Source organism: Elephas maximus, chromosome 3, assembly GCF_024166365.1.
Source record: "Elephas maximus indicus isolate mEleMax1 chromosome 3, mEleMax1 primary haplotype, whole genome shotgun sequence".
Classification (NCBI taxonomy): Eukaryota; Metazoa; Chordata; class Mammalia; order Proboscidea; family Elephantidae; genus Elephas; species Elephas maximus.
In genome coordinates, this window is record NC_064821.1 from 104651777 (window position 1) to 104665741 (window position 13965).

Sequence of the window (13965 nt, forward strand, 5' to 3'; positions counted from 1 at the left end):
TCTAATGTTGAACCATCCCTGCATACCTTGTATAAATCCCACTTGGTCAAGGTGAATTATTTTTTTGATATGTTGTTGAATTCTATTGGCTAGAATTTTGTTGAGGATTTTTGCATCTAATTTCATGAGGGATATAGGTCTGTCATTTTCTTTTTTTGTGGTGTCTTTACCTGGTTTTGGTATCAGGGATATGCTGTTTTCATAGAACAAGTTTGGGAGTATTCCCTCCTTTTCTATGCTCTGAAATACCATTAGTAGTATTGGTGTTAACTCTTCCCTGAAAGTTTGGTAGGACTCTGCAGTGAAGCCATAAGGACCCGGGCTTTTTATTATTATTACTTTTTTATTGGGAGTTTTTTGAGTACCTTTTCAATCTCTCCTTTTGTTGTGGGCCTATTTAGTTTTTCTACCTCTGTGTTAGTTTAGGTAGTAATATGTTTCTAGGAATTCATCTGTTTCTTCTAGGTTATCAAATCTGTTAGAGTACAATTTTTCATAGCAATCTAATATGATTCTCTTAATTTCAGTTGGGTCTGTTGTAATATCACCCATCTCATTTCCTATTTGGGTTACTTGCTTCCTGTCTTGTTTTTCTTTTGTTAGTTTGGCCAATGGTTTATCGGTTTTGTTAATTTTTTCAAAGAATCAGCTTTTGGTCTTGTTTACTTTTTCAATTGTTTTTCTGTTCTCTAATTCATTTAATTCTGCTCTAATTTTTATTATTTGCTTTCTCCTAGTGCCTGAGGGTTTCTTTTGTTGCTCTCTTTCTATTTATTCAAGTTGTAGGGATAGTTCTTTGATTTTGGCCCTTTCTTCTTTTTGTATCTTTGCATTTATTGATATAAATTGACCTCTGAGCACTGCTTTTGCTGTGTCTCAAAGGCTCTGATAGGAATTGTTGTCATTCTCATTGGATTCTATGAATTTCTTTGTTCTATCCTTAGAGTCTTCTATAACCCAGTTTGTTTGTTTTTTTTTTTTTGAGCAGGGTATATGTTCAGTTTCCAAGTATTTGATTTCCTTTCCATGCTTTTTCTGTCATTGTTTTCTACATTTATGGCCTTATGGTCAGAGAAGTTGCTTTATAATATTTCAACATTTTGTATTCTGCTAAGGCTTGCTTTATGACCTAATATGTGGTCTATTCTAGAGGATGTTCCATATGCACTAGAAAAGAAAGTCATTTCAGATAGTTTTAACAATTCGCTGTCAACTTCAACTCATGAGAACCCCATGTGTATCACAGTAGAGCAGTACTCCAGAGGATTTTCAGTGGCTGTTTTTTTGGAAGTAGATCAGCAGGCCTTTATTCTGAGGAGCCTCTGGGAAGACTCAAACTTCCAATCTTTGGGTTAGCAGCCAAGCACATTTGTACCACCTAGACATTCAGATAATGTTTCATAAAAAATACAACGGGGTGATAAGACTTCTGTTTCATGCTATGACAGATTAACTAGTACTTTACTAGTCGTTCCAGCATAAACAATCAGAATAGGGGAAAAAGTAAATAAACATAAGTGGCCAAATATTGGAAAACTGTCAGTGTAGAATCAGTCTTTTGAGCACAAAGAGAAAGGAACAAATGAGGTGAGCACTGCAATTATCTCTGGCTTTGTGCCTGAAGTCATTTACTGGGCCCCCAAACAAGAAGGGGGTATCAAGCACAATATGGTAGCTTGGTGTGTTGGGAAAATAGAGATTGGAGTTTATGGATATTAAGGTGGGTTGAATTTTCAGTGCAAAGAACAGAAAAGAGAAAGCTACATCAAGAAACAGCCCCATAAATCTTCAGAGAGATCAGCTAAATACTAACCTGTTAATGTGTAGCATGCGGTAACATGAGGCTGAAAAAGAAGAACTATCAGGGCTAAAGCAACTATCAGGGTTAACAACTACCATAACTTGCATAGATTTGGAAATATTTGAGTTCTGACCAACCAGAGTGGAGAGACCATGCCAAACACTTCAGGTGACCAGTAGAGATTCCAGAAACGTGACTCCTGAAAGACCTAAAATAAAAGATACTGTAGATCTACCCCACCAAAGCTTTAAAACAGGTCTTAAAAGAATCAAACTGTTCTATAGGTAAATTAACTGCCTGTCAACATAAAACTCAACCCCACCTCATACCGTACACAAAACATTAACTCGAAATGGACTAATTACCTAAATATAACAACTAAAACTATAAAACTCTTAGAAGAAAACACAGCAGTAAATTTTTAGGACCTTGTATTTGAGAATGAAGTTTTAAATACAACTGGAGCTTCAAAAGCATGAGCTACTAAAAACAAAACAGATAAATTGGACTTCATTAAAAAAAAGCTTTTGTGCATCAAAAGACATCATCCAAAAAGTGAAAAGATAACGTACAGAGTGGTAGAAAATATTTGGAAATAATATATCTGATAAGGGTTTAATATCTAAATACATTAAGAGCTCCTACAACTCAACATAAAATGACAACCCCAGGCAAAAATAGGCAAAGAATTTGGATATTTCTCCAAAGAAGATATACAAATGGGCAATGAGCATATGAAAAGATGCTCAAATAATTAATCATTAGGGAAATGCAAATCAAAACCACAATGAGATACCACTTTATACCCATTAGGATGGTTATTATAAAAAAATATGGAAAATAACAAGTGTTGGTGAAGATGGGGAGAAACTGGAACCCTTATTCATTGCTGGTGGGAATGCAAAATGATACAGCTGCTGTGAAATACAGTTTGACAGTTCCTCAAAAAGTTAAACTAAAATTATCACATGACCCAGCAATTCCACTCTTGGGTATATACCGAAAATAGTTAAGAAGCAGGAACTCTGACAGATACTGTACCCCAGTGTCCATTGTAGCATTATTTGCAATACTCAAAAGTGGAAACAATCCAACAGATGAATGGATAAACAAAACATGATATAGACATACAATGGTATATTATTCTGCCATAAAAAGGAATGAAGTTCTAACACACGCTTCAGCATAGATGAGCCTTGAAAACCTTATGCTAAATGAAATGAGCCAGACAGAAGAGGGCAAAATGTTACATGATTCCACTTATATAAAATATCTAAAATAGGCAAATGCATAAAGACAGAAAGTAGGTTGGTGATTACCATAGGCTGGGGGCAGGAAAACTGCAGTTAATGCTGAATGGATAGAAAATTTTCAGTTAGAGTGATGAAAGAGTTTTGGAAACAAATAGTGGTGATGGTTGCACAACATCGTGAGTGTGAACATGTTTTTATGTTGTGTGTATTTTAGCAATAAAAACAGGCTTTAAAGGAAGACAACAATGCAGACACTCAATGATATAAAATTTACATAGTCAATCCAGAATACTAGACATGTAAAAAAGTAGGACTATGTGACCCATAATCAGGAGAAAAATCAGGCAATAAAAAAAGATGCAGAAATGATGAATTATTAGATAAGACCTTTAAAATGGATATTATAAATATATCTAAGGATTTAAAGGAAAACATGAAAATAAGAGAAAGATAAACTTTAAAAAAGTTTAAAAATTGGTACTTCTAGAATGGAAAAATACAATGCATGTAATAAAAATGGACAGGCTTAATGGCAGATTAGATGGTGTAGCAGAAGAAAAAAAGTGAGCCTGAAGACAAGTTGATAGAAACTATACAAACTGAAGAAAAAAGTGGAAAAGGCTAAAAAAAAAAAATAGCAGAACCTCAGTGACCAGTGGGTCAATATCAGGTGGTCTAACATATTGATTGAAATCCCAGAAATATGGAGGTTGGGGCAGGCTCAATAAAAATATTTGAAGAAATAATGGCCAAAATTTTTCCAAATTAAACCCACAGATCCAAGAAACAGAAGCCTATACCCAGGCACATTATAATCAAATTTCTGAAAATTAACGATTAAAAAAAAAATCTTACAAACAGCCAAAGGAAAAAAACACTCATAATGAATAGGGGAACAAAAACATGAATTATTGTGGACTCAGAAAAACATAAACCAGAAAAAGATACAATAGTATCATCAGAGTGCTAAAAATAAATAAATAAAAACTTATTTATCTATAATTCTATACCTGGTGAAATTATTTTTCAAAAATAAAGACATTCTAAGACTCTTTCCACCCCTTCCTCTCCCCTCCCCCCCAAAAGAAGGAAACATGGAAAGAATTCAGGGCATAATGCATTGCACTGATTCTAGACAGTGATGAGGCCGGGTGTGGAGTCAACCTGGAGGGATATCAACACATATCCCTCTTCTGAAGATTGTTAATGCAGTGATTAAAAATGTTATGTTGTTGTATATACTTGAGGAAATTTGCTTTGGATTTTCGTGTCCGTTCCCTAGTGGGGATCACTGTTGTACATGCGTTTATTTCTATGTTTATAATTCCCCTCTTCCATCATCACTAGACCGTATGCTCTAGGACAGGATGGCCTCATACCTCTCCTTATTAATTATTGTATATCTGGCATATGGTACACATTCAGTACATATTTGTTGAATTGACTTGAAAATACTATTAACGTGAGGCTTGGTTCCAAAGCACACCATTTATTCTTTCCAAGTAGGAGAAACTACACCTAAGGTTTTTTGTTTGTTTGTTTGGTTTTCACATTTTTGAAGACACCAAAAGAGTATGCGGGTATTGGAGCAGGCAATGCAATTTTACCAAATAAGACAATATTAACATATTAGCCATACAGTGTGATGCTACCATACAGCCAAAGCTAATCAGAATAATACAAATACATTTTGAATTCTTCTTTCAGGGACTTAATGACAGAAAAACAAGCTCATATGGGACAGAGTAAAAATCAAAACAAGGCAAAGAATCCTTCATAAGGTATGTCACAGCTCAGTCAAGCTTTAGCCCAGGTCTGCTACATTTACAGTCCTGTCCTGTCTCTTCACAGTGGCACACAACAAGGTCCTCAAGTGTCCTATGGGTCATTAATTTTCCTTCTTTCATCACATAAAAATAACATTTATTAGGGTCTTACCGTGTGCTGGGTATTTATAATAGTAAATAATAGGATGTGAAAACTGGTTTCTTTCAGTTTCAGCTGGAGTCCCAATATCTACAAGTCAGATAATACGTGCCAAATGCTGGTCGACGCCATAGTTCTAAAGTAAAATATTTGAAATCCTATGTGGGACTTGCCAAGGGGGCATCTGAAAGGTATTTTGGGGACCATTATAACCCATTGAGGAGCCCTGTTGATGCAGTGTTGATGCACTCAGCTGCTAACTGAAAGATTGGTGATTTGAATGCACTAGCCACTCCACAGGAGAAAAACGTGGCGGTCTGCTTTAATAAAGATTTACAGCCATGGAAACCCTATGGGGCAGTTCTACTCTGTCCTGTAGGGTCACTATGAGTTGGAACTGACTCGATGGCAATGAGTTTGGTATGGGTTTTATAACCCATTACTTCTCTGGAGGGTATAAGATGTGAGGATTAAGGGTAAAGGGAGAGAGGGGACTTCTGTGGTGAGTTGTTAAAGTGTTGTTAGGGGAGATTGTGGTGAGGAGGGTCCTCCTTACCTCCCACCCACTCACCCAGCCCCACGAACATGAACGAGGGGAAGAACATGGTTTCCACTCACCAGGTGAGAGGCTTCAAGGCAAGAGAGTTTTCCCTGTGCCTTGAAGAGTTTCTGGAGTACCAAGAATGAGTGTAACACTGAGGCTTGGAACCTCCTATAGCCGAGAGGCTGTGCGGGGACAATTGTGGAGGCCTAGAAGAGACGGCTTTCTGGGGAAGGAACTGAACTGCCACGCATGATGTGGGACTCTATGTGGTGCCTGTAAAATCAGTGAGCTTGGGGTGATCCCAAATTCCAACAAGAGGACTGCCTGGAGGGATAATGTGGCCTAAAGAGGATCTGAGCTAGCAGATGGGAGCTGAGCTAAAGCGCAAGCTCTGTACCTGTCATGGGTGCTGCCGATGGAGGGCCCTGGTGAAAGAGGCCTTAGGACAGCAAGGATCAGGCCTGGGACTGGACCCCATTGATGGCAGACTTTCTGCCCTCCTTCCTTGCAAGCCAAGAGGAACCTTGAGTGTGTGTGGAAGGAGATGACAGTGGAACACATGGTGTGGAAAGAAGAGGAGGCTGTTCCCCTCCCCCACCCACCCAGCCAGGCAAGCTTCCAGTTTTAAAGCTGAACTAAGCAGGAAGAGCTAAATCACCTGAGTATGGAGTTAGGTAGATAGTATTCTTCCTGAGCTGCAAACTCTACTGACCAAAATGACTCTTCCTGGGACTGAATGTAGTAAGAGGAACGTTTGTTATCTAAGAGTGGCCAGAAGAGTGATGGGCCCTGCTCAAAATTTAATTCAGGGGTGAAGGAAAGGAGGAAGAAAGGGAGGGAGGGAAAGAGGGAGGGAGGAAGGAAGTGAGAGAGGGAGGGAGGGAGGGAGATAGGGAGGGAAGGAGGAAGGAAGGAAGGAAGGGGAAGGGAAAGAGGGAGGGAGGAAGGGAGGGAGGAAGGCAGGCATGAAGGCGGCCCACAGTGTGTTTGGAGGAGGAGGAAGGATAAGGCTACTTTCAGCTTGCACCCTTCAGAGTCCTGTGTGATCAACTGTTACACAGAGGGTAGTAGTTCGTGTTTTGGGTTTATCCTCACCACCACACGGGAAGATTTCTACTCTGATGCTCATGCTTTAGAAAAGGAAAACAGGGGCTTGCAGATTGAAATGTCTTCCTTGAGATCAGAGAAAGAGGTTGAGGGGAGACAAACCTGGGATGTCCCCGGACACTTCACCCCACCCCACTCCACTTTGGAAACTTAAAATGCTTGCTCAGCAGGCTTGAGTCAGCTCAAAGGAAGAACAACTTGACACCAGAGGCAGAGCAATGTGTTTCTCACTCCTCAGCCAGGAAGCAGTTCTCATTACTTAGTCATCTGGCCAGCCTTTGCTTCCTTGTCTTATAAATTTTATGCCCCAGGGAAGCATACTTCCAGAAGAATCCAGGGTATCGTGCACTCCCTACAATTTTTCTTCTTGTAAGGCCCCTGACATCCAACCTTATTTTACACGTACCCTTGGCTGTGCGTGCACCTGTGTCTGCAGGACGGTGGTGGAGAGAAGATTCACACCTTGGCATGCCTTTCCAGAAAATCTCTGCTGCCCTAGGGTGCCACAGAAGATGTCGTGCTTGTACACTATGTGCCAGGCACTGTACGATGGAAGATAAAAAAGAAGGAGTAAGGGACCTGGGGCTTCCGAAATAGATGGGGGAACAAGAGAGATACAAAAGTGTGTCTAACAAAATCTTTGTGTAGTGCTTGGACAGGAAAATAGCTCATATTTTAAGAGCCTCTTCAATGTTTTTTTTTTCTTCAATGTGCTTTGACAAAAGAGGCATCTTATGCAACCTGAAAATGCAGTTACTCACAATCATCTGTTCCCCAGGACTCTGGTTAATTGTGGTCACACCCTACATGACCCTGGGTCCAGTTCCACCCATTAGATAAGTCCCAGTGGTTTTACATTTATCCCACAGGTAGTGGACAAGTTCCTGGGTGTCTAGAATCATAGAAAATTTATAGCAGGAATTGAACTCAGAGATGACTTCAATAAAGTCCTTTTTACAGATGAGCAAAGTGAAGCACATAAATTATTTTGATCAATGTCCCAGTGAGTCAGAGGTGGCAAATTTTTCTTCTACTTGGGCGATCTGATTGAGAATAAAAAAGAAACGGAAGACCAGGTCCCAGATGTTGAGGAAGTTCAAGGCCTGATTTGACTGGTTTTATTAAAAAAAAAAAATTTTTTTTTTTTTTTTTTATTCTAGGGTCTCCCTTGGGCTGTTGTCTAGAGGTGCAACTTTCCAGCGGCTGAATAAGCACACATGGGTGAGGCTCTCACCTCCCATTCTTTCTTCTGCCAGGCAAGAAGGACCAAAGCCCCCTTCCACACATTGGTAGACTATTGTGGATTGACTTGTGTCTCCCAAAGAGATATGTTTAGGTCCTAACCACTGCATTTGTGCTGTGAATGTGACCTTGTCTGGGGAAATAGGGTTTTTCCTTGCTGATGTCAAAATCATAAAGAAGTCATACAGGAGTAGGGTGAGACCTAGTCCTAATCCCTTCTGAGTGACATTTTGTAAGAGAAGGACAGACACTGAAACAGAGTCTCACACACAGGGGAAAGACAGATGACACGTGAAGGTACATCTACAAGCAGAAGTACACCAAGGATTTCCGGCAGCCACCAGATGCTAGGGGAGTGCCGGGGGACTGTTCCTGTCCCAAAGTCCCCACAAGGAGTCAGCACAGCTGAGACCCTGATTTGGACTTCTAGCTTCTAGGATTGTGAAGCCATAAATTTCTGTTCTTTAAACATGCTGTCATTCCTTTTCTCTGTGTCCATTTCTCAAGGTGTCAGGTGAAGTGGCTTTTCTCTGAATTGTAAACAACAGGGAAGTCCCATGGCCATGTGGGTTTTTCTTTGTTGTTGTTGTTGTCCTGATCTATTTAAATCACTCAGGTCTAATCATCATGGAAAAAAATACATTCTCATATGTCATCTGAGTGTATGGTTAGTCCAGTTTACCAGGTTTTTCTGTTCATTTGTGTTTGTTTGTTTGCATTTGGGTTAAGGTCAAAACTCCATGGAATATTAGGGCTCCCTGGCCTTCTATCTTATAGCCATTGTCTCACTTCAGTGACCACACACAGAGGGGTTGAATGGGATTCTGGAACTTCTGGTTCCCTGCTATGATACACTCAACTAGGGGCTAAAACCAAAAAACCAAACCCGTTGCCATCGAGTCATTTCTGATCCATAGCAACCCTACAGGACAGAGTAGAAACTCCCAATAAGGATTCCAAGGCTATAAATCTTTATGGAGGCAGACTACCATAGTTTTCTACCCTGGAGGGGTGGGTGGATTCAAACCACTGGCCTTTTGGGTAGCAACCATGTGTTTTAACCACTGCAATACCGGGGCTTCTTTAGGTAAGTTTAAGCTGGTAATACTTGCTATCCAAAGCTTACAATCCAGTTTCAGGAAAAGATGCACACCCACTCCATAGTTAAATCACAATATGAAACGGCATGAGAACAAATACCTGATGGAAGGCTTAAGGGAACAAGGTTGAGTGATTTCAGCTACCCTGAAAGACAGAAGGATCCCTGGTGGTGCAGTGGTTAAGCTTGTGGCTGATAACTCAAAGGTCAGCATTTTGAACTCACCAGTTCCACAGGGAAGAGATGTTGCAATCTGCTTCTGTAAAGATTACCGTACTATACCCATTGCCATTGAGTCAATTCTAACTCGTAACAACCCAAAAAGACAGAGAACTGCCCCACAGGATTTCCAAGGCTGTAATCTTTATAGAAGCAGATTGCCAGGTCTTTCTCCTGCAGCTGGTTGGTGGGTTCAGACCTTTTGGTTGGCAGCTGTGTGCTTTAACCACCGAGCCACCAGGGCTCCTTGGAAACCCTATGGGACAGTTCTACTTGGTCCTATGGGGTTTCTGTAAGCTGGAATCGACACTATGACAATGGGTTAAAGACAGGAACTATATGCACAATTGGTCCCCAAACCTGTTCCCCAGGTTGGATTAACTGTGGTCATACCCTACCTGGCCTGAGTTCAAGGCCAAGGGAGCATTTCCTTATGCAAACCATAAAAACTGAGTCAGCAACATGTGCTTACCCTGACTGTAAATCAGGAATAAGAACTATTGCTGACTTCCCCAAGGGTCATTCTGAGGACTACATGAGATAAAGCACACATCGGTAAAAACCAAAACTGGTTGCTAAGTGGATTCCAACTCAAGGCGACTCAGTGTGTGAGAGTAAAAGTGTATTCCACAGAGGGCTGCTGAATGTAGAGCCTTTATGGTTACACATTTTGGTCAGCCCAGGGTCCAACTTCTAACTCTTCTCAATGAACTGAGCTTTATCAACAAGCCAGAAGCTAACACATGTCTAAGGAAGAGGGAAGGAGACCACAGCTATAACTTTTCTGACATACTTTTATGGTTTACAAACCACTTTATTTACATCCATTACTTCCTTTGATGCTTAGAGCAACTCTTTTTAGGGGAGGAGTCATTATCCCCTTTTCATTTTCTGGGTGAAAAGGCAAATCCTTCAGAATGTAGACGATCTGCCTGAGGCGACATCAGAGGGGACGGCAGAGCTGGGTCTGGATTCAGTTTCCTCTGAGTCCAATTCCTGCAATCTTTCCTCAGAGCCACTTCTGCTCTGTTCTCTCACTTCTGAGCAGGCACTAGGGTCTTCAGAACACATTCCATGTTTCTTCTGGCTTTTTCTCCTGCTCCTTTCCCAGCAGCATCACGCTCGGGGAACAGCACAGAGGCGGTGGCTGACAGGGGAAATGGTGAGGCCCATTCTGAACTTTAGGCTCAACTTTTCGTTGGCTGGGGGCCTGAAGGTAAATTTTTGTACAAGGGAAGTGAAGAAAATAAACAGCTCAGACCTGGCCAACTGTTCTCCAAGGCAAACCCGCTTTCCTGAAAGGCAAAGACATAAAATTGAATTCTCTTCCCTGGTGGAGGAGGTACCAGGCAGGGGCTGAAATCCTCTCCCCTATCCTGTCAAACCTGAGCAGAAGGAGGACCTGCTAGATCCCAAGGCTTTATTTACAGCGACTCATTTAAGTCTGACAACCACTGGGTAAACTGAGGCACAGAAAGTCAGTCCAGGTCATAAACTCAAATGCCTTCAAGGACCAGGTAGGGGAAGCACAGGAGTGAAGGTGCAGGGTGTCGCACGAGGTGTCCTGGGTTGATCTAGAAAGTGGATGTCTAGCCTAAAGGCTTTCAAAGATTAACAACAATAACAAAAGCAGACAAAAAACAATAAAAAATTCTGCATTAAAATTTTTAGTCCCTGAAAGAAACGCTTAGAGATACAAACAAGTGACCGTCAGAGCAGCAGTTCCAAAGTGTGAAGCATCCCTACTCGGTAGGATAGTGTCCCCCATATTTATGCCCTCCCCAGAAACTCAGAATGTGAGCTCTTTTTTTAATATGGTCATTGCAGACGTAATTAGTTAAGATGAGGTCATACTGGAGTAAAGCGGGCCCTCAATCCAACATGACTGGTGTCCTTATAAAACACACACACAAGGAAAAATGCCATGTGATGATGGAGACAGACACTTAAGTGCCAAGGATCGCAGAAAATTACCACAAGCTGGGAGAGAAGCATGGAACAGACTCTCCCTCAGAGCCCTCCAGAAGGAAATAACCTTGCCTAAACCCTGAGTTCGGACTTTTGGCTTCCAGAAATGTGAGAAAAAAATTTTTTTTGTTTTATGCCACACTTTTTATGTTTGTGATACTTTGTCAAATCAGTCCTAGAAAATGAATACAGCATCTTTCCCCTATATCACAGTTTTCTTCTTAATTACTGGGGACCTTATTGATATGGATGGTCCTCTCCACTGGAACAGCCTCCCTGACTCTCACAGCAGTCCTCACACTCAGAGGTCCTTCCCAAATAAGGGCCTCTGCTTCTAATGTGGAGTTGATCCTTCTCTCCATAGTTCACAGGTGGCACCACCCTGTCCACCTCCCACTTCCTGATACAAGAGTAGAAAACTGGAAGCAGAAGGGTGAGGATGCAAGTCCACTCCTCCCACTTCCTAGCCATATGATTTGGGGTAAATTAAGTAATCTCTCTAGGCATTTAGAGAAAATGTGTGTGTGTGTGTGTGCTTACAATGAGAACTTTATTTTACAGATTGTATAGACTGGAAGCTGAATCCAAATAGACCAGATCATTTACTTATTTATAGAGCAAAATATTTACTTTAAAATGACACTTTGGTAATAATAAATATTCTAAATGTAAAATAGCTTATCATTAATTTGATCTAGAAAGTCAGTATGACTGACTTGTTTCTCATAGTTCCATCAAAAGTATATTTAATTTTCAATGCAGAGAAGAATGCAATTTAAAAGATTACTTTTAAATAAAACTTTTTAGGTGGTAGCATCACCTAAATGGCTTCCTGTACATTACAATTCTTTACTTTCCATAATGTGCCTTTTATTTTGAAATACTCTCAAATGTACAGAAAATTTGCAAGAACAGTACAAAGGACTTGTTTCCGCTGAATTATCTGAAATTAAGTTGACTACATCATCTGTGAAATATTTAGTATGCATTTCCTACAAACAAGGCATTCTCTAACATAACCACAACATGCCATCGAAGTCAGAAAATTAATATTGATGCATTACCACCATCTTTTCCTCAGATCCCATGCAAGATTTGCCATCTGTCCTAATAACAATCCTTTATTATAGAAGGATCCAGTTCAGAATCACATGTTGCATTTAGCTGTTATGTCTCTTTAATCTTCTTCAGTCTAGAATAATTCTTCAGTTTCCCCTTAACTTTCATGACTTACACATTTTTTAAAAATAATTTTTATTGTGCTTTAAGTGAAAGTTTACAAATCAAGTCAGTCTGTCACATATAAGCTTATATACACCTTACAACATACTCCCATTTACTCTCCCCCAATGAGTCAGCATGCTCCCTCCTTCCAGTCTCTCCTTTCGTGACCCTTTTGCCAGTTTCTAACCCTCTCTACCCTCCCATCTCCCCTCCAGACAGGAGATGCCAACACAGTCTCAAGTGTCCACCTGATACAAGTAGCTCACTCTTCATCAGCATTTCTCTCCAACCCATTGTCCAGTCCCTTCCATGTCTGATGAGTTGTCTTCAGGAGTGGTTCCTGTCCTGGGCCAACAGAAGGTTTGGGGTCCATGACCGCCGGGATTCTTCTAGTCTCAGTCAGACCATTAAGTCTGGTCTTTTTATGAGAATTTGGGGTCTGCATCCCATTGTTCTCCTGCTCCCTCAGGGGTTCTCTGTTGTGCTCCCTGTCAGGGCAGTCATCAGTTGTGGCTGGGCACCATCTAGTTCTTCTGGTCTCAGGATGAGATAAGTCTCTAGGTCATGTGGCCCTTTCTGTCTCTTGGGCTCATAGTTACCACGTGACCTTGGTGTTCTTCATTGTCCTTTGATCCAGGTGGGTTGAGACCAATTGATGCATCTTAGATGGCCGCTTGTTAGCATTTAAGACCCCAGACGCCACACTTCAAAGTGGGATGCAGAATGTTTTCATAATAGAATTTATTTTGCCAGTTGACTTAGAAGTCCCCTTAAGCCATAGTCCCCAAACCCTCCGCCCTTGCTCCGCTGACCTTCGAAGCATTCAGTTTATCCTGGAAACTTCTTTGCTTTTGGTCCAGTCCAGTTGAGCTGACCTTCCCTGTATTGAGTATTGGCCTTACCTTTACCTAAAGTAGTTCTTATCTACTAACTAATCAGTAAATAACCCTCTCCCACCCTCCCTCCCCTCTCTTGTAACCACAAAAGAATGTGTTCTTCTCAGTTTATACTATTTCTCAAGATCTTATAATAGTGGTCTTATACAATATTTGTCCTTTTTTCCTCTAATTTCACTCAGCATAATGCCTTCCAGGTTCCTCCATGTTATTAAATGTTTCACAGATTCGTCACTGTTCTTTATCGATGCGTAGTATTCCATTGTGTGAATATACCATAATTTATTTAACCATTCATCCGTTGATGGACACCTTGGTTGCTTCCATCTGTTTGCTATTGTAAACAGAGCTGCAATAAACATGGGTGTGCATATATCTGTTCGTGTAAAGGCTCTTATTTCTCCAGGGCATATTCCGAGGAGCAGGATTTCTGGGTTGTATGGTAGTTGTATTTCTAACTTTTTAAGAAAACGCCAGATAGATTTCCAAAGTGGTTGTACCATTTTACATTCCCACCAGCAGTGTATAAGAGTTCCAATCTCTCTGCAGCCTCTCCAACATTTATTATTTTATGTTTTTTGGGACTTAAACATTTTTGAAGATTGTTGTTGGGTACCATCAAGTTGATTCCGATTCATAGTAACTTCAGGTGACAGAGTAGAACTCCCTCATGGGGTTTTCGTGGC

General features: G+C 40.7%; 1 protein-coding gene and 1 long non-coding RNA gene across 4 annotated transcripts in view; one reads left to right on the top strand and one right to left on the bottom strand.

The window, feature by feature from the left end:
- Positions 1–10150, top strand: part of LOC126073135 (uncharacterized) — a 44620-nt gene extending 34470 nt beyond the window's left edge. The window contains exons 2-3 of the long non-coding RNA XR_007516667.1: positions 4762–4835; positions 7792–10150. This is a non-coding gene — a long non-coding RNA (uncharacterized LOC126073135). The remainder of the gene's footprint in view (positions 1–4761; positions 4836–7791) is intronic.
- LOC126073134 (cytochrome P450 2J2-like) overlaps positions 9966–13965 on the bottom strand; it is a 41907-nt gene continuing 37907 nt past the window's right edge. For 2 of the 3 annotated variants that reach the window (XM_049879421.1, XM_049879420.1), the window contains one exon: positions 9966–10486. In XM_049879421.1, coding sequence (XP_049735378.1) covers positions 10308–10486 — 179 coding nt within the window. In that variant the 3' untranslated portion in view covers positions 9966–10307. The remainder of the gene's footprint in view (positions 10487–13965) is intronic. The other variant, XM_049879422.1, reaches the window with a different exon arrangement.